This window comes from Semicossyphus pulcher, unplaced genomic scaffold, assembly GCF_022749685.1.
Source record: "Semicossyphus pulcher isolate SPU_LCO1_2020_fin unplaced genomic scaffold, fSemPul1.0.p SCAF_21, whole genome shotgun sequence".
In the NCBI taxonomy this organism is placed as follows: Eukaryota; Metazoa; Chordata; class Actinopteri; order Labriformes; family Labridae; genus Semicossyphus; species Semicossyphus pulcher.
In genome coordinates this window covers 710,175-730,850 of record NW_027211695.1, presented here as the reverse complement: position 1 = coordinate 730,850, position 20,676 = coordinate 710,175, and the positions used below count along the sequence as shown (strand labels likewise).

General features: G+C 44.6%; 2 protein-coding genes across 4 annotated transcripts in view; one reads left to right on the top strand and one right to left on the bottom strand.

The window, feature by feature from the left end:
* Positions 1 to 1,462: 1,462 nt before the first annotated feature.
* Positions 1,463 to 8,639, top strand: zfta (zinc finger translocation associated). Its single transcript, XM_069672853.1, has 5 exons — positions 1,463 to 1,586; positions 2,601 to 3,116; positions 3,619 to 3,981; positions 5,656 to 6,111; positions 6,421 to 8,639. The coding sequence occupies exons 1-5, from the start codon at positions 1,463 to 1,465 to the stop codon at positions 6,912 to 6,914; spliced, it is 1,953 nt and encodes a 650-aa protein (XP_069528954.1). The 3' UTR covers positions 6,915 to 8,639.
* A 1,930-nt stretch (positions 8,640 to 10,569) lies between these two features.
* The window catches only part of rtn3 (reticulon 3), a 31,586-nt gene continuing 21,479 nt past the window's right edge, over positions 10,570 to 20,676 (bottom strand). For all 3 annotated transcript variants that reach the window (XM_069672850.1, XM_069672851.1, XM_069672852.1), the window contains 6 exons: positions 20,431 to 20,638; positions 18,144 to 18,282; positions 16,855 to 16,924; positions 16,427 to 16,473; positions 15,518 to 15,576; positions 10,570 to 14,897 (listed from right to left, as the gene is read on the bottom strand). In XM_069672850.1, coding sequence (XP_069528951.1) covers positions 14,849 to 14,897; positions 15,518 to 15,576; positions 16,427 to 16,473; positions 16,855 to 16,924; positions 18,144 to 18,282; positions 20,431 to 20,638 — 572 coding nt within the window. In that variant the 3' untranslated portion in view covers positions 10,570 to 14,848. The remainder of the gene's footprint in view (positions 14,898 to 15,517; positions 15,577 to 16,426; positions 16,474 to 16,854; positions 16,925 to 18,143; positions 18,283 to 20,430; positions 20,639 to 20,676) is intronic.

Sequence of the window (20,676 nt, the reverse complement as noted above, 5' to 3'; positions counted from 1 at the left end):
GTGAGTCGATAGAAAATGTATCGTCAACTATTGAAATTATTACTTAATAATTTGAATGATTTTAAAACACGGGAAAGGTTCAATAAATAAGGACATTGTTAGCAATGTGTGCTTTGTGTTTAAGCTAGTAATATGTGCTAACTTCTTTCTGTCTCAGATCACATTGAATTTAAAGTGTCAAATAGCTGCAGACAGATTACAACGCTGCCATCTAGTGGTCGGAGGTTTAAACACACACAATGTCACAAATCTTTGCATGTAAATTATTAATCTAAGAAAACAATACAGAGACAGGTGAGTGTGAATATATTTTCTCACATCGCTTGTTAGATTATTAACAAGATTATAATTAACAATAAATTGATAAAAGAATTTGACTTCAGTTATTTAGGAACCGATACATCTTTAGCCCACATGTCACACTCATTGTTTTAGGTTATATTGTTCTTATTATTCTTATTTTGTTTCGTCTTTTTAAGTAGGCTCCTTGTTCTTTTTTAAGCCTTTATTTTATTTTTTAGTTTATTCTGAGCAAATATCCAACCATGGTCTGTGTGAGTAAAAGCTGCACATAGTGTTTATATTATTATTTTCTACATTGTTATTAATATATTTTTATTTGTATGACTTGATATCTCCTCTTCTTTCTCTCATGTGACGCTGCAGCTGCTGGAAAGAGTTAATGTTCCTCATAGTGGAACTAATAAAGTTTATCTTTATTGAAACGACACAAACAAAGACTGGATTAATAAAACAAATCCTGTGCAGATAAATCAGTGATAAAGATAACTTTTAGTAGCAGCCCCAAACAGTAAACAGGATATTAATCATTCTTTGAAACATATTTATGGATTAATAAAGGCTCCTGGTAACAGGACGGTCTGATCTGGATGTGCTGGGGCCCAGATCTGGACCCTCCTCGTGTTTTAACCGCTGCAGTGCCGGACCGTGAGCCTCCATCATCACATGATCACAGAACAACAGTATTAGTAACAGCAGCTTATCAGTATTAACGCTGCTGCCACCCCCCACCTCCACCCCACCCCGCCCCCCGGTGGGTGTGCATTGTTGACGCTGCTACTGTCTCTTTAAATTTACCCAGGAGCCCCTTAAGGAGCCCCAGGGGCCCCTAGTCCGGCTCCCCACCCTGAAGACAAGCAGGAGCCTTAAAATACACGAGAGGAGGCCTGCGATGATCCGGACTCAGCAGCACGGAGCGGCGGGCTCTCTACGCCGGAGGACTGCGTGATTATTGCGTGATTCTATGAAAAGTTAACTTGGCTCCCGTGCGGGGCGCGTGGGGGGACATCGGAGAGCACGGGCTCGCCTGGCAGATGCGTGTCTCGCGGTGCCGTGCGGTGTGAACATGTTCCTGTGAGGGGGACATGTCCCGCTCCAGCGCTGCGGTACCGTGAAGGAAGCAGGAACCGCAGCGGCCATTACCGCAGCAGCAGGGCCCGTGATGGAGGAGGGAGAACCGGGCGGAGCAGAGCCCGCGGAGCTCCGGTGTGCGGAGCAGGCGGAGGTGCTCTCATTAATAATAAGCGGGGAGGAGGAAGCGACGCAGGCGGACGGTGAAGCGGGAGGTAAAGAAAGAGCTGCGGTTGTGTTTCTGTTTGTTTGGCACCGCGCGGTGACTGTGCGGGGCTGTCACATTCACGCCATTGTGAGGCCGCCCGTTAATCCGTGTCAGGGACAATACCGGAGCAGCATGGCCCCTCCGTCTGTGGCTCCTATAAACAAAGGCTCAACAGCACGCAGGCAGGCAGGCGGAGCGCCGCGCCGACGCCCCCTGGTGGACGGTTACATGCATGTCATGTACATATACAATAATAACAATACTGTGGTTTAATATCAGAATGAACAACACTGATTAGATCCGTCAAACAGCGATGTTCTTTAATGTTTTGATTGTTGATTTTAACTTTCTCTGCAGAATGAGTTCTTTATTTTATTCTGTTTCCTTTTTTATTTTTAGTAACAAAAACAGGAAAATTTACTTAAAAAAAATATTTTGATGTCGTGAAGAGAGATGAAATTAAACAGTGAAATCTGTAAAGTGAAGCCGCTCATCATGAGCCAAACACTGACAGCTTTAAAGATTACACAACGCTCTCTTTATGTTTCTATGCTCCTTATCTGACCTGTATCTCTGCCCTCATGTTGTATTCCTTTATTTACATACAGCCTGTATGTGTGAACGCAGCACACACCATCAGCAGCAGGTTAATTTACATGTAGGGAAACTGAACGGTTCATTTTGTAGCACAGACATGTTATTGTCCGACCGATACAGGAAACACACGTTAATATGTTCGTGTTTCACTGCAAAGATAGAGACATCCTCAGAGGCATTATTTTCTTCTTTTATGTTCTGAAAGAAAGTTTTGTTTGCTGCCATCGGTACATCTGTAACAGACCCGTGTTCGGCTGAAATATCGGTCTGGCTCCAGCTTGTTGCCTGATCTGTTCCCCTCCTGAGCTTTGGAGAAAAACTCTGTCTCACCTAAAAATAAAAGATGTAGTTCCTGTGAGACTTAAAGTCGACTCAAACATCTCCGTAAAGATCTGAAACCGTTTCTCTGTTTCTCTCTCATCAGACGGGGACGCTCTGGCTAACGGTCACGGCGAGGAGGACCCAGAGCCCGGCGCGGTCACATCCGTCACATCTCCTGAAACCAGCTACTGGAGCATCACGGAGGTCCAGGACCACCCGCTCCTCCTCTCCCCGGCCCCCGGCCCCTCCGGACGGAAACCCCCGGTCCAGAAGGCTTCGCGTCCAGGCCTGAGCCGGATCCCGGGCCGGGACCACCGGCGGTACTACCACGAGTACTGGCGCAGCGAGTACCTGATGGACTTCGACCCGCAGAGACACGGGATGATCTGCATGGTGTGCGGCAGCTCGCTCGCCACGCTGAAGCTCTCCACCATCAAACGACACATCAGACAGAAGCATCCGGACTCCCTGCTGTGGAGCGCCGCCGACAAGGAGGTGATCCGCTCCGGGTGGGAGAGCCACCTGAATCTGGGCGGGGGTCAAAGGTCGTACAGCTCAGCAGACGGACCTTCAGCTCAGGAGGAAGAGGAGCGGCTGGACTCAGAGCAGAACGCTGCAGGTGGGGAGAGTTTACCTCACACAGGGGGGCAGTGTGTGTGTGTGTGTGTGTGTGTGTGTGTGAGTGTGTGTGTGTGTGTGTGTGTGTGTGTGTGTGTGTGTGTGTGTGAGTGTGTGTGTGTGTGTGTGTGTGTGTGTGAGGATGAGAGGATGATGTCATGATGTCTGAAGTTGGAAACAGGAACAAATCACACGTTGGGTCTGATTTTCTTTCCTTTTTGTCGTCTGTGGATTCTCATGCACCTCCTCCAGGCTCCGCCCCTCCGCCCCTCCTCCCCTCCGCCCCTCCTGCAGACGCCCTTAGCTGCTGTTTTTGTGGGTTATGTTACTAAAATGACTGAAACACTGAGTTGAATCTGAACAAACTTTTTAAACTTGAAGCCACAATAAAAGAACAACTAAATGACTGAGGCAGCAGCAGAGTCTGGTGTGTGTGCAGAGAGCGATGTAACGTCTGTTTGTGCTTTTAATTCTGTTTTGTTTTCTATATTTTACGAACGCAGCAGAGCCCCCGTACCCTGTGACCCCCCAGGAGCAGCAACAACAACCTCTGAGTCCGACTCCCCGCTCCGAGGAGGGCGAAGCCCCCCAACCCCAACAGGAAGAGGAGCAGGACCTCCCCGGCCCGTCGGCGCGGACCCTGGAGCGCTACCTGAACGACTCGCTGCACGCCTGGTTCAGGCAGGAGTTCCTGATGGAGTACGAGGCGGAGGCCGGCCGACTGCTGTGCATGGTGTGTGGAGGAGAGCTGCCCTCGCTCCACCTGGAACACATCAAGAGCCACGTGTTGGACACCCACCCAAACTCCCTGGTCTACAGCTCCGAGGAGAAGCACTGCATCCTGCAGGCCTGGGCCCAGACTCACGGTAAGACTCAGGATTGAACCCCAACAGCTGCGAGTGGATCTGACGCCACATGTTCGAGGTGCACCCTGTTTCCTTTAACAATAATAATAGTGTCTAAATGAATGACCAACAAGAGCGAACACAGGCTGGTCCCTCATACAGGCCTGGGTGTGCCTGTCGTATCATCTGCTGCAGACTGAAAGGATCACGTAGATATTAATAATAGTTGTTGTGGACACTTGCTGTTTTTTGTAGTAACCTACCAGAGCCACTAGATGGCAGCAGTTACATTTAAAGTGTGCTATGCAAACCATGCAGGTCACACTTCTCTGCACATGTTTCATATTAAAAGGTAATGAAGGGATTCTGTCCATTAAAATGTTAGATGGCTTTTAATTTGAAAGGGATACAGGAAGTTTGTACTAATCACATCATGCAAAGTAGATTTTATCCCAATAAAACTGAAGGTCTGTGGCTGCTGGTGGATCTGCAGACCTTCATCGTGCTGTTTGCTGTTTTTAAACTTTTTGTTGTGGAGCCTGAAGCTGCTGTCAGCCACACTGTAATTTGTAGTAACGTATTATTGCCACAAGATGGCAGTATCATCTTCTTTCAAAGGGACTGCTAGTGACTGAAACACCTCCCTGCAAATGTGTCATGTTGATAACAATGACTGTAGACCAGAAGGACGACGCGTCTCCATCTGCTCCCATTGTACGAAAGCGAAGCCAAAACAGCCCCCTGATAGGCGCTGCCATCTTGTGATGGTGACGTCATTTGGAGCCAGAGTCTGTGCAGGAGAGATCGGCGGGTGGATCCGCCGTAGCCACTTCTGCTAACCCAAACACACACTTAACTTAACTTACTGAAAAAACAGCAAGGATCCCGCACGCCGGCGTGTTTAACAGCAGAACAGCTTCTTGTGTTGGTCTGAGGTTAAAGTTCACAGGTATGGAAACTTCAATGACTGTAGTGTTAGTGTTAGTTACGTCTCCTCTCGCCGTTCCTCCTCTACTCTGCTACTCGGGAACAGAACGCTGCAGGAGCCCCATTTGTCCACAGAGCTGTCAATCATGAGGCCACGCCCCCTTTTTATAGCATCAAATAACTAATGAAAGTAAACTTGTCAGAAAAATGAACACTGACATAAATCAGCAGGATAAGAACTAACTATAATGACAGAAACCATGTTTGAGAAAAATGTATTTGACGTGTATTTAGATTTTATAGTTTGACTCATGTCTCATCTGTTAACATGGAGGAGGCGGGCTTTATGAGCTATACTGCAGCCAGCCAGCAGGGGGCAACAGAGAGGGGTTGGCTTCACTTTAGGGAGCTGTCATGTCAGCCATCTTTGTACACAGTCTGTGGTTGATGAACATGGTTTATAAAGGAAAAGATTCTGTCCTCTAAAAAAAGCTTTTAATTTGAAATACAGACAGGAAGTGTCGGGTTTGTTTTAACAGCGGGGAAACAGAAGCAGGTGAGAGCGAGGTTCAAACATGTGACTCGTTCTACTTAACGAACAGAGAAATCCACCATGACTCCTCCATGGGACCAGGATCAGGATCAATCCCACTCCAGCACTTTGAACACAAACTGAGTCATGTGATGCAGCTGCTCAAACCTCATCAGACCTGCAGAATGTATATCTGTGTATGTGACACAAACGTGTGATTCTCTGTCCTGTCACAGAAGAGTCCGAAATCTCAATCAAATCAGAGCCTGACACCAAAGAAGGGGGGGCGGAGCTTTTCACTCAGGAGGTGGAGGCCGTGCAGTTCCACTCCGACTCGTACCCAGAGGCTGACGGCACTTTAACTCAGGACACTTGTCTTATCGGAGAGGACGGAGGTGTTGGAGCTCCGCAGCAGGGACCCCCGCCCCTCCGCCCGCCCAGGAAGAGGCGTCTGCGGGGAGGCGACCCGTGGCGGCTCCGCCTCGACTACCTGGTGGCGTACGGGCCGGCGGGCCGGGGGACGTTCTGCATGGTGTGTTCTCAGGTCCTCCATGAAACCAAGGTCAGCAGCTTCCGCCGCCACATCCAGGAGAACCATCCGGAAACCACGAGCCTGAGCCGGCAGGAGAGGGAGGCCATGGCTGCTGCCTGGACCAAAGATTACTCCGGTGAAGGGTCGCACATTCAGGACGGTGAGACACACACGGTGACACACACTTTACACTTTACACTGTTCTTTATGTGCCTCAGTGTGTTCTCTACACAAAGGCTGAGCACCGTGCTAACCAAGCTAACGTAAGAGTTAGCAGATAGCTCACCTTGTGCTAACCCCTCTCTCTTGTCGAGCTTCTCCCATCATCAAAATATGGTCAAAACAAGATGGAGACGTCCGAGACACCAACCTTTCTTCAAACAATAGTCCACAACCTGAAACACGTGAAGCCACTGCAGCTGCGAGAATTTCAAAATAAGAGGGTTTAATTTTCTTATTGTTTCATCAGAAATCAACCCGAGCGGAGCGGACGTCCTGAACACCTCCGGAGAGACGAACGAGGACGCCTCTCCTGACATCAGGACCCCGAGCAAGATGGTGAAGAAGGAGGAGGGGGGCGTGAGCGGGGGGAGGGGTAAAGCCAGGGACAGCAGCGCTGTGGCCACGCCCTCCCGTCACGGTCATTACCCCGGGAAGGACCAGCGCAGGAACTACCAGGTGCGCTGGAGGATCGAGTACCTGATGGACTACGACAGCCGCAGACACGGGCTCATCTGCATGGTGTGTGGAGCCACGCTGGCCACGCTGAAGGTGAGCACCATCAAGAGACACATCCAGCAGGTGCACCCCCAGACTCTGGACTACACCCCCGAGGAGAAGCAGCAGGCCCTACTGAGCTACAACCAGACCGCCCTGCACTTCATCCACCCAGACGACCTCCTCTCCCCCCAGGAGCACGCACACACCGAGCTGGGTCCTCCTCCGGAACACTTTGGCACTTAGAAAGGGCTTCAATCGTCGCTCCTCACACGGCCCCCACTCAGAAACAGACCCCCACTTTGTTTCTTAAAGGGAAGTTCAAGTTTTTGTCACACAGGGTCTTTTTCTTCTTAAACCTGCCCCTTCATCCTTGACCCCTCTGGCTCTTTAAGTCTCTGTTAGCATGTTTATCAGTCATAATGGACTTAAACATGAGACCCAGGTTTTCAAATACTCTTGTGTCCCCTTTAAATCTGAGAGGACCGCTCCGCCACAACAGCTCAAAATGTCAGAGCTTACAAAATCAAAGTCCAGACACTTCTCTGAAACTGAAGCTTTAACTGTAGAGTGATCATGTGACTCATCATTTACCAAACGCTAACAACTTCCAACACAAAGGAAGTTAGCAGTTAGCAAGCCAGCTAGCTCGTCTGAGAATTGTGGCTAGCTTGCATTAGCATGTTCCCAGCTACCACCATGATACCAGTTAGCTCCCCAGAGAAGAATCTGCTTTAGCACTTTGTGGTCCGACCAGCAGCTCTGACTGACGTTGGGCTTTGAACATGTACCCGTCTCCCTGAGTGTCTGGACTTTTTGTTTTTGGCTCCAAAGCGGCGCACGTGCAGTCATAGTGTTCCGGCTTACCTGTCACCTTCAGGTCCACGAGGGGGGGTCCAGGGCTCGAGTCTTTCGCTCTCAGGAAGTTAGAAACAGCGTCTTCGGCGAGGCTGAAGTCCGTTAGCTTAATGAAAACGTGTCTGAAGACAGCACAGCACTTTGTCCCCAAAAATGTACTGAACCCGGCGTTCCTCGTGTCCAGCTGAATGAGACTGTCCGTGTTAATGCTGAAGACAATGAATGCAGCGTGCAGTCAGTCAGAGCGTTTCTCTGTATAAGTCCTGTTTACAGCGGAGGAGAGGACGGCCTCCATGATTCTGAGATATGTTATCTCCCTGTCAGTCAGAACACCCGCCTGCTTCAGCATCCACAACTCACGTTAGCTCAAACTGCACAAAGACAAAATGTAAATAGAAGAAAAAAATAATTATTTTTCCTTTATACAAGCACTTTTATGCACCCTGGTTTCTACAGAACTCTTTGTAATTATGTCCAGTTTTTCTACTTTGACTGAAGACTTCAGCAGCGACGCTCTTTAATGTTGGACTTTGGAAAGTTTGCTCCAGTTTTGGTACCGCTTCGTTTTCATTCACTGTACAGAGGAAGACATTTAACTTAACGCGATGTGAGGAAGAAGGCTCTGCCATAAAAAGTCACTTCTTCACCTGGAAAATGTAACTCAGGGATTCTGTTTTCATCAACGAACATTTCATCAGCGAAAGATCTGAAGGTACACCTGTCAGCTGTCAGCTGTGGGGGTAAAGGTGAGGCCATAAACACGACAGAGTGGGAGAGGCACTGTCAGAGAAACAACAAGATTTGGAGGATAAAGTCGGAATATTCTAAGTTTCTAATATTAGAACAATTCTGTCGTTTTTCTTTCTCACTTTTGATTAAAAGTAAAGTTGTAATTTTTTGGGAAAAAGGTTTTATACAGAGAGAAAAGTCCTGCTGGAGTAAAGTCAAAAAGATCTGTTTATATCACAAGAAAGAAATGTTCTAATTTATTAATAATCAGATCAAGAGAAAATACATAAAAAAGTCTTGAATGTTTCAGAATTAAGTTCTGATTTTGAAAAAAAGTTATAATAGTACAAGAAAATAAAATTGTGAGAATAAATTCAAAATAGTAAAAAAGCACAAATAAAAAATATTTGTTTTTGATTTAAAACAAAAAAGTAACTTTGATTTAAAATAGATTAGAAAGAAAGTTGTAATTCTGCAACAGAATTAGTTGTAAAAAGTTGTAATGTAATTATAAAATCATAATGTTTAGATTGTTTTTTACTTTATGTATAAAAAGTTTATATTTTGATTTATAAATATATTTAAAAGGCTTCTGACGAAAATGATTTGGGAAATATTATAAAAGGAGAAAACAGTAATGTTAGAATTACGTCCAAGAAATGTTATTATTTAAAGAAAACGTCACAATGTAAATATTAAGTTATAATTTAGAGGAAATATTCAATATCAAGAGAGAAAGTTGTTCAATTTAAAATGGAAAATGTTAATTTTGAGAAAGAAATTGTCCTAATGTTACAAAAAAGTCTCAGTTGTAGAAGAAAGAAGTTCTTTTGAAAAAAAATCATAATATATTTAAAGAGATTTATATTTCGAGCAGACAATATTGAGTATTTAATTTTTTTAATTTATATTAATTATTACTTTTGACTTGATGTCAAAGACTAAAAAAAACTATTTGAAAACTAAAACTTGAACGTTCTGATTTTATCCACCAGATCTGTATTCTCTGTAGCAGTTTCTCTCTCTGTGTGTCGACAGAATTTCTTCAGTTGAATCTTTTGATATTAAATCAGTGAAGGAGAATCAAAGAGTCATATTTCCACTTTTCCACCTGCAGAGTCCTGACGAAGCACTTAATTATTTAAATGAAGTAACAGTGAAATGAATGAGATGTGTGTGTGTTTATACTGTGTTTGTACCTGATGAGTTTTTCTTCCCTCACCTTCATCTGAACATGTGACACGTGTGAGACGTGTTTTCTCTCCTCCATGATCTTTGAATAAATACTCGACTCACCGTGACGACGTCTGCTGCTGTCACACTTCATTTCAGACAAACCGGACATATTACAATGTTGCTTTAATTTAATATTTATAATCAATATTTTTCTTTCTTTCATGGCACTATTTATCTTCCATAGCCCTTTCTCTTTTGTAGTCATCAATATTTTCTGGTCTTCTCTTTGTCCTCATAGATTCTGTCTTATTAATTTTAACAAAGTCATAATTTGAGACAACATTCATGCTAAAAGTAGGTCATCAATAATATGTTGTTATATTTTGAGAAAAAGTCACAAAATTATGAGAAAAGATTTTTTCAAAAAGATATAATTAAGAGAAAAATGTAAATATCACAAGATAAATTGTTGTGTCCAAAAAAAAAAGTACAGAATTAAATTCAATTATCTAACATTGATCATGAATAAAATCTAGATTTTCCTTGGCAGTGTTTTTTTTTTTTATAGTTAAAGAAAACTAGCAGTTAGCAAGCCAGCTAGTTTTTATAATTTGCCTTTAAAAGAATGCTGCAGATTTTTCTTTAAAATAAATCTTTTTTTCCTCTCATGGCACCATTTATCTTCCATAGGCCTCCTGGCTCTTTTGTTGACATCAGTATTTTCTGGTCCACACACATTTTGAAATGAGGTTTTTCTGACAACTAAAATGTGGACAGTGAAACAAACAAAGAGGTCTTGGTAAAACATTCATTCTCTTTGGAGCTGCTAACTTTAAACACTTCATTCAGTATTTACGTCCTCGTGTCTTTGATTCATTACGTAACCACACGGAGGCTTTAAAGGGACGTACAGTCTGCATGTGACTGTTAACACTTCACCGTCTAAAATTAGAAGCTGTAATCCTCCCTCCACCCAAACATCAAAACAGACAGCAGCTCCTCTGAAATCTTACTTTAGTTTTTTCATCTGGATTCATTTTTAATCCTCCCTCCCACGCTGCAGAGATGCATGCTGGGAAATATTTGGTGTTTTTCTCAAGGCCCCAGAAAGAAGAGACCAGATCCAGGAAAGACGACGGTCCTTTGACGTGTTTTTATTAATTTCACTTTGACATCAGTACAGAGACCACATACTTTATTTTTTTCAGTTTTCTTCTTTTTTTTCCTGCAACACTTTTTCCCCAAAGCTTCAAAAATATGGAACCAAAGTCATAGCTAATACAAAACAGAGCAGATGTTAGTGAACGACGTCTAAGATACCAGAAAGAGTCAAAACAAAACTCACCAGAGACAAAAAAAAAAGGTCAAAAACACTCCTGTCACACACTCCCAGAGCCGACATGGAACACAGAGGACGCACAGGAGGAGAAAGCAACATGCTGAGAGGAGGAAATATTATATATTACACTCTATAAAGAAGATGATGCTCAGCTCTATCTGTTAGCTCGCTAACACAGGTAACATCCTGCACTAAAGATTCACTTAAAGGTGCTGTGCTAAAGCTAACTAGCTTCTATAGCACGAAACTTGTGGGGTGGAGTCTGACTGAAGGCTTGGACATTAAAGAGTTAGTTTAACTAAAAGACAAATAAAGGTCCTTCAGAGGTTTCTGGCATGCATTTCATTCCTCCAGAATTCAGAGAACAAGGGTTACATTTCATGTTCCTCTCCTCCACCATTAGGGAACACCTCTCCTTGGAACTACTTTCCACAGAGGAAATAGTCCCTAAAAAGTGCTGGCTAAGTTCTGTGGTTTATCAACAGCGATGTTTGATGTTTAATCCATATTTTTGGGCTGGAGAAAGAAATCTCACAAGAGTCCCTTTAGCTTTCTTGTTCTTTGCTTAAACTAACTTTATGTAAAGAAAACATCTATTACCGAAAAACACGTTTCCACTGCAGGAACTTTCCCAAGGGACTCAGAACCTTAAGAGGAACTCGTTGCATTTCCACCGCAAGGACCAGAGTCCAAATTAAGTTCCTGGGACATTTATTCATCCCTCAAAAAGTCCCCGCCCAAAGGGGAACTACTTCCCAAACGTACAGGAACTTTGTGGGTGGGGCGTACAGCACTGAACATTTCTAATTGGTCAAGAACGTGTTGCTTTGTTTTCAGCAACCATTGTCGTATAATGATGTCTTTCTGTCGCTTTATGTGACGTGGTTGTTCTAGTGCAAAAAAAACCAGACGTCACATTTGAATAAGTCAGCTGAGAGCCGAGAGCGTCTTCAGGCCACAGTGGAAACAGCTTTTAGAAGTCGTTCCTAGGACTAAAGATTCACAATCATTTTGGTGGAAATGCAACAAGTTATGCAAACGTGTTACTGGTAGAACATTTGCATTTTGTTTTTTTTTATTTAGCCACCATTTTTGTTTTTGCTTGAAGTTTTTGTTCCGTCACATTTGTAGCGTTTTTTAGAGCACAAAAAAACTTTTAAAAGTGCTCTTGCTTTGCTTTATGTCAGGGGATCGATGTTCCTAATCTTCACTTATATTCAGACCACGTTGGAAACCAGAGAACACGCGGCTGAAGGAACCTTAAAACGTGGTTCCTGGGACTTAAAGTTCTTGGTACTTCAGGTGGAAACACAACTGGAAACGTTCCTTTAGCCAGCTTGAAGCTTGTTGATGAAAACTTTTAAAGCTACAATATGCAACTTCTCCACATTCAAATAAATAAACAGGATGCATAAGAACATAATCAGTGTCTGATTTCAGAGACCGTCTGAGGCGGTGGGGCTAACAGCTAACAGCTAGCATGTTGCATATTTGGGCTTTACACAGCAGAGGAAACATTCAGGCAGATTTTAAGGTTACTGCATTTGAAACTAATGACAGGATGATTTTCTGGTCAGTATTTCGGGGACATTTTCTCCATGCAAACTTAAAAAAATGAACACCAACATTTTGTCGTTTCCTTCTATATATTCATCCCTTAAAAGAAAATGGAGACATAGCATTCGTGCTAACATATGACTCTGAATTCTTCTTCACCGAGTTCAAAAACACCAATCGAACAATCACAAGTAATAATCAGATTAATCAAAAAGTTAGGGTCAAGAATATGATACAGCCTATTATATAAAGGGTGAGTCTGTTTCCAGCTTACACTATGACATGCGCTTCATGGCAGTCAGAGAAACAAAGTCGAGCTCTATGATAAAAAACACTCCAAAAAACGTCCTCCAGACGCCACAGCTACTCTTTAATGAAACTGCTCCTCCTGAACATGTTGGAGCAACTCTGTAACCGCCAAAACATCCTCCAGGGTCACTGCTGAATCCAGAATGTGCCAAAAGGAAAGATTATACACATTTTATATTCCCCCCCATACTTTAAATCACAAATTTTATTCTATTTACCAACTTTTCTGCCTTTTGTTGTGAAGATTTACATTCTGAAGAAAAAGATTGTTGTGTAACTGTGTTTTGTTTAATAGTTTCTATGCAAAGATTTGTAGCAGTGGTTTCTCTTGTGTTGTTTAAACCTCCGACCACCAGATGGCAGTGTTACAATCCATCTTCAACTACATTTAAAGCTGATTCAGGGGCCTGTTCTTTTCTTCTTCCCATTTAAAGGTTAAATTTATTACAGTGCATCGTGATACGCATCATATTGCCAGATTTTTTACAATACGCAGCTCCTGTAAATAAATACAGCTATGGGAGCCACGAGTGGCCATCACACACGTCTAAAAATTGTTGCTTTCTTTTTTAAATGGGTCTTCAATACTGAAGCTCATCAGTGCCAAACATAAGAAAAAAGTCCAAATGTCAAAACCTTTAGTGTTACGTCCAGGTATAAAAAAAAAAAAAATGGGGAGGACATTTTTTTTTTGCCATTTTGACTTTATTCTGAAAATCCAAAACAAAAAAAACTCTCCTCCCACAAAAAAATCAACTTATATCTGGAAACAAAATGTGAACGTTTCATTATGTTCCAACATTTCAATTTTTTCAATTGTCAAATTTTAAATAAAACATTTCCTCCTTTCTTTTTTTTCTTTAGTCCTGAAACTAAAACTTAAAGTTGGTTTTATTCCCACTTATTACAGGTTCTTACTGCATCATTTAAAATAATAAATACAGTTTGATAATTAACGGATTATAATTTGGATCACACACTGAATTTAATTAAAGTCAATCTTTGAGTTTTATTCTGAACCTTTAGGTAAATTATAATTAAACTTTTTGGCACACTCTAGCCTCCATACTTTTGAACCCAGTGAACTTGGAGGCCATTTTTGGGATTTCCAGAGTCTTCGAACACATCGTAGAGAACTTCTCTTAACTTATAGTCTGTCAGGAGGCCTCTGACGACCTCGTTTAAAACATGAAACTATGAAATGACACTTAACACAACTGTTACAATGCTGTTGTCAAGCTAGTAGGGGAGTCCAAGCAGCCGTCCTACGATTAATATCAATAACAGTAATAAGTAGTGATGAGAAGAGTCAAAGATTTACACGTGAATGTGAGACCTCAACACTTTGTGGCTTGAACAGGTGCAACAAAAGGACCGCTGTAAGTTAATAGGTGAGTGAGGGGGCTTCCTGTCGATATAAAAAGCGAGGCTAACGTGTTCATACAGCAGAGAGAGAGAGAGCCTTAAAGTGTATTTACACAGAACGGTTCAAAAAATGCTTCTGATCAAAAGAGGGTGAACTAGACCAAATTATCACAGCTGGCTCAGTGTTTCCAATCTTTTATTTCATCCTGCTCACGGGTGTAAAAAATTAAAATTCAGTGCATTGCAGAAACTTACATACAGAGGAAGTGCCTGAAACAAAGTCATGGACAGGCCGAGCAGAAACAGAGACCCCAGAACCAGCTTTAAACTCTATCTTAAAACAGCTGCGGAGCGAGAAGACGAGTCGCATGAACACCGAAAGCTCGTTAAATTATTCTGTCGCCTTCGGGGAAATGTGGGAAAGTACAGACATTTGCTTTGTGTGCCCGTCACCCCCCCGCTCGCCGCTCACCACAAAAACCAGGTCATAGATTCAGTCTAGTTCACTCGACCCTGCCTCCATCTCCCTGTGGCTCCGCCCACAGACAGTCCGGGTGTGATTACATCACTTCCTCTCTAGCGACGTGCTTCCTGTCTGCACAGGCACAGTTCTTTTTAATGCTTGCGAGTTAAGCTGCGCAGTAGTTTTACATTGAATATCGAGTAGCTCAGGGGTTTTCTACCTAGCAGGGTTCAGTGTGGGAGGGTGCTGATGGTGGATGGAGGAGGGGGGAGGAGTTAGACTGGGGGGCGGGGCTTCTGGAGAGGGGGGGTAAAGAGGGGGGGTTTAAGATGGTGATGAAGATGAGGATGATGGTGACGTGGAGGTTTCTAATGTTCGGGAGGATCATTCAGTTTTGCTGCGTTTCACAGCGCCGGGAAGTTTCTCTTGCAACCTGCAGGAGGAAACAAAGCAGAGTGAGAACCTGGATGCAGTGATGAGGATGCACGACAAGATCTCATTACTGATGTAAAGGCTGCGTCCCAATTCAGGGGCTGCGTCCTTTGAAGGACGTATATGAAGGCCGATTGCATCAGAGCGACGAGGCTGTCCCATCTCGAAGGCTCCTTCAGATGCGTCCTTTCCCCGGGCCACGAAGGATCCATCAGGTTTTCAGCTACAGATACAAACGTTAGAAAAGGGGCCTCGGGGCGCCTGTTCAGCTCAGCACTTTAAATCGGAGGCCATATACAGAGGCGACAGTCCTCAAGGCGGCGGCGTTGGTGTTTCACCGGGGTTAGAACAAGTCGTTACGGTCACTGCCCTGCATTAAAATGTAATTATCTTTAAAATAATGAAGTTACGTGACAGTAGGTATGATAGCTTATTAGCTACCTGTTGCTATGTAATGCGAAGGTAAGGGCGGGAACAGCTGGTGACACAAACAGGAAGTCCCTCACAGACCAGACCGTCTCATTTAGAGTCTACACAGGCTACGGATGACGCGTCCTTCACAGGCCGCGTCCTTTGAAGGATGCAGCTCCTGAACTGAGACACAGCTGTAGATTCACTTACTTGGCGATCGTGGTGTTGACTTGAGTGCGTACCAGGTCGATGTACTGATCGATCTGAGTCTGGAAGCAGAGGAGATGAGGGACAGGTGAATATCAGCTCGTACGTTACTGCTCAACACAAACACAAGATCACTTTGAAACCCTGTTAGCATCTGTACGGACGAGCGACAGCTCTGAGCCACCGCTACAAACTGTTTGGACAACACAACCACAGTGTTGAGCCAGCACTTAAGCAAGAAATACAAAGGCACTGAGTGCACATCATATCTCTGCTGTTTGGGACGCTGCACTTCATGTACTCGCCAACCTTTGCCTCGAAAGAGGGACGATTTAAAAACCCAAACACTCAGACCTTCAGAGGTTTTGTTTCCTGCGCTCAGGTGACAGACAGAAGGAAGACTGACGCAGCAGATTTTACTTCTTCCAGGGTGTCTGAAATGTACTCGAGCATCTATTTCTCTTTGTACTCACACTTTCAAGTTTTGTCTCCGACTGAGGAGAAACAACTGGCTCTCAATCGTAGGGCTTAAACACGCTGTGCGCTGTCATCAACAAGGAGTAACAACCAGCAGGAAAATGTGGAGAGGAAACAACGAGCAGGAAATTAAACAAAAGGGAATGATGGGAAAATTGGGAGGGTTGGCAAGTAGGACAGATGTATTAAAGGGACGTATACGGGCCCTTTATTTGCCCGACACTGTGATGACTTCATGTTCTCAGCAGCTGGACGACAACAACAAGCGACGCAGAAAGCCTTCAGTGTGTGAGGAAGACTGCGGTCATCCAGTGAGCTCACTGCTGAGGGGGACGTTTGCATCATGTGATGTCATCGCTGCTCTTTAAGAGGGGCTGAGTCTCAGTTCGTCCCGGCTCACGACAAACAAACATGATGACAGCGGCTCGGACTCACCTTGTTCTTCTCGTAGACCGGAGGCACGGCGAAGAGGAGGATGTCAGCTGGAGGAGACAGAGACGACATGTGAGGAACATACACAGACTTTATAGAACAGGCTCATTCCTGCATCTTTAAACCTGCTGAAGAAGTTTTGAATGTTCCCTCGTCTTGAATTTAAAGACTCTTTAGTTTGATGTCTGAAAGCTTCAAAGATTGTCTTGTATTTTTCTACGACATTAAAAACATCATTGAACTCATGAGCTCAAGCAGCTTAAGGCCGGAGATACTCGCTGTTTAACCTTGTGTTCACGACCGGCTGCATCATGAACGTAACTGTTCACATATAAAATAATCAAACACAGATTTCTCTGACTGTGTTCATTATAAACAGCTCCACAGATATAATGTGTGTGATTGTGCCGGCTGGTTCCCACGGCTCTTACCCAGGATGAGGATGGTGATCCCATTGAAAACAGCTCCTACGTAGGTGAACAGCCACATGACCACAGCCAGCTGAGAGGAGGGCACAAAGAGACGCTCAGAGACGACACACACACTATTTATACTTTCACATTTATGTAACCTTCAGAGTTCTGATCATCTTCTTTAATAGACTCTCAGAAACACAGAGAAAGATCAGAGAGCCGGTACAGTGTGAGCAGCCTGAGGATCAGCTGTGTGAGAACACTGCAGGAGACGCAGCTCAGAAACGCTTCCTGTGGATTAAAGACAAAAAGTGTCTTCAGCCTGATACGCCGTCTCAGACAGGACGGTGTTGTGGAATGAGACCTGGGTGTTGTAGTTTATGTAGTCATTAATCTACAGGTCACACCTCCATCTTAAATACCGACAGAGTTTATATGAGAAACAAAAGCAGCTTTCATCAGACGCTGCACCCACACGCCCTGCACGGCCCTGATGATCCACCTGCACAGGTGTTCTCACTCAGGTAGACTGATCGGTGTGTCAGCTGCCTGTTCCTCCTGTTCGTTCTGTTGCACCTGTTCGGGAGGGACGACTACACACACGTTTAATCCCTCTTTCATACATGGAGTTTGGTGACATCAAAGTTCCTGCATCGAACACCAGAACACTTCTGAACTCTGCAGAACTCTCCGGAACTCTCCAGAACTCTCCAGAACCTTCCGTCTTTGTTTTCAGGTTATTTCTGGTTTTTCTGCTGCTTTTTATAAATGTGGATGTTTTTGACCCACGTTACTAAAAACAGCAGCAGAGGGAGCGTCCTCATTTTGTCTGCTGGGTGACTGAAGGAAGCTTCATGGAGGGACCAGAACAGAGACCAGAACAGAGACCAGAACAGAGACCAGAACAGAGACCAGAACAGAGATGTGTGTTATTGTTGACTCCCTGATGTGTTCATGTAAACATGATGATGGTTATACCACAGAGGTCAGTCTGAGGCAGGTGTTCAGGTACACATTGTAAATTATTCTACAGTCGGAGCATTTATTAATTAGGGATAATAGAAATCTTAATAAATCTATTATATTATAAAAAATAATAATTACTGGCTTTTATTTTGAAACTACAGATCAGGTTGTGACTCTGATTGTTACAGCACGGGGGGACATCAGTCAAACAGACTGTTTAAAGGGCGGCGCCCTGGAGAGGAGTCTTTGTAGGACAGAGAGGACGGTCCTCATCGTTCACTGTGATTATAAAAGATATCTGAGGATGAGGATGGGCGGAGACGAAGGGCCGAGCCGCTCACCTTCAGGGAGTCCACCAGGTCCTCCACCAGGAACAGGCGGCTCATCTGCTTCAGGCCGCGGTTGATGTAGGTCAGACTGGAGTCCACGTGCTTACGGAAGGTCTCAGGAGGGATGCTGACATCCTTATCTATCAGCGCTCTGCAGAGAGGAGGAGGAGGAGGAGGAGGAGGAGGAGGAGGAGGAGGGATAGAGGAGGAGAAAGAAGAAATGGAGGAGGAGGAGGAGAGGGAGGAGGAGGAAAGAAGAGAAAGAGATGAAGAAGGAGGAGGGAAAGAGGAGGAGGAAGAGGGGAGAAGAGGAGGGAAAAGGAAGAAAGGATGAGGATAGAGGGAGAGGAGGAGGAAGAGGAGGAAAGAAGAAAAAGGAGAAGGGAAAAATGAGGAGGAAAGTGGAGGAAAAAAGAGGAAGGAGGAGGAGGAGGAGGAAATAAAGGCTTAGTATTATATCAGTTTATTTTTATTGTGAATTATTATTTATATTCTATTTGATTTTATTCTATTTATTTGTTTTGGGAAACACGACGGTTCAGATCTTTGCTGCAAAGATGGATACATATGATGGATACATATGATGGATACATATGATGGATACATATGATGGATACATATGATGGATACATATGATGGATACATATGATGGATACATATGATGGATACATATGATGGATACATATGGCTGCCACCGGAGCGACTTCAGTCTGAGACGATACGTGAAGAAATAATCCAGAGGTGCACACTGAGAAAACTTATTTTCATTATGCATCAGAAATCGTTCAATCCTTTATTTTCTATCAGTCGACTTGTTGAAAACGTCGATCAGTGTTTCCCAGAGACGTCCTTACACGTCCTTCCTGTCAGAGACGAGGTCAGACCGCAGGAAACATTCACACCTAACTAACTGATCGATTTCAAAGTTGAACTGTTGTCATTCTGACTAAAACGGTACAGATGTAAATATTTATGTTCCAGCTGCTCTGCAGTGAGATTGTTCTACTTTCACACTAAAACGTGAAGTATTTGGTTTAGAGGAGCGAGGAGCTGCGAGGAGCTGCGAGGGGCTGCGAGGAGCTGCGAGGAGCTGCGAGGGGCTGCGAGGAGCTGCGAGGAGCTGCGAGGGGCTGCGAGGAGCTGCGAGGAGCTGCGAGGAGCGTCTAGTTTTGTTCCTTTGAGGAGGAGCTGCGTTCTGAAGCGCTCCCTGTGCTCCTCTGTCTGCTCTGCTTTATTTATAGAACAACTTCAGCAGAGGTTATACGAGGCAACATCACGCCTGACCTCTAACATTAGGAAACTTCGTCGTGTTCAGAGCTGCTGGTTTACATGTGGCTGTGCAGGGAGAGGGCTGCGTGCAGGCAGGAATCCTGGGGAGACCACGTCTGCTCCTGCTCCGTGTTTAATGTGACTTTATTTTGCAGCTAGGAGGACACAGTCAGCTTGAACCTGGATTAAATGTGTTGCAACATACTGAAATGTTCACATCTAATTTTAGGAAGAGTTTCAGAGCATGAAGAAGCCTTTTTAGTGCAGAACAAAGTAGTTATTTGAGGCTATAAAAAGGGGGCGTGGCCTCATGATTGACAGCTCTGTGGACAAATGGGGCTCCTGCAGCGTTCTGTTCCCGAGTAGCAGAGTAGAGGAGGAACGGCGAGAGGAGACGTAACTAACACTAACACTACAGTCATTGAACTTTCCATCAGCGTGAATATCTGCTTCAGACCGACACAAGAAGCTGTTCTGCTGCAGACTGAGCCCACCTGAGGGCTCCAACACGCCAAGGACACCTGAGGGCTCCAACACGCCAAGGACACCTGAGGGCTCCAACACACCACGGACACCTGAGGGCTCACACACGCCAAGGACACCTGAGGGCTCCAACACGCCAAGGACACCTGAGGGCCATACTGTGGCTCCACCAGACGATCTCTACTGCACCATACGAGAGGAGGAGGAGACGCGTCGTCCATCTTTATTAGTCACTGGTTACAGTTGCAGTGGGTTAGGGCGAGGGAAAGATTATACTTTGGGCTCAAATACTTAATCCACAGTTAGTGCTGGTTTCACAGGGGATTCAAACTCTGACCTCCTGGGTCAAAGTCCTGTTTGACCCGTTCATGCATGCACTTTCTTCTGTCTGTACTGCAGTACATATTAACAGAGATAAACTCTGAACAATCCACTAGTTTATGCATTAAACTAAAAATCTTTTTTGGTCTCATTAAACCCAAGTTCCTTAAATCTACCAGAGCAGTAAGAACAGGTAAAGGTGCAGCGGTCTGGTCCGGGCTCTTACTTGAAGGGGTGTCCGTCGCTGGACTTCTGCACGGCCTGGACCACGGACTTGTAGATGCGGAAGGTGATGGTGACGCAGAGCAGGGCGAGCAGCAGGTAGGACGCCACGCTGATGACGCTGAAGGCCGCCAGCGACAGCAGCAGCAGCATGGACAGGCCGAACACCAAGCCCGACTTCTTGGGGTCTCGCCAGTGGATCAGATCCTTCACTGCAGAGAGGAAGGAGGAGGGGGCGGGGTTAGACTGA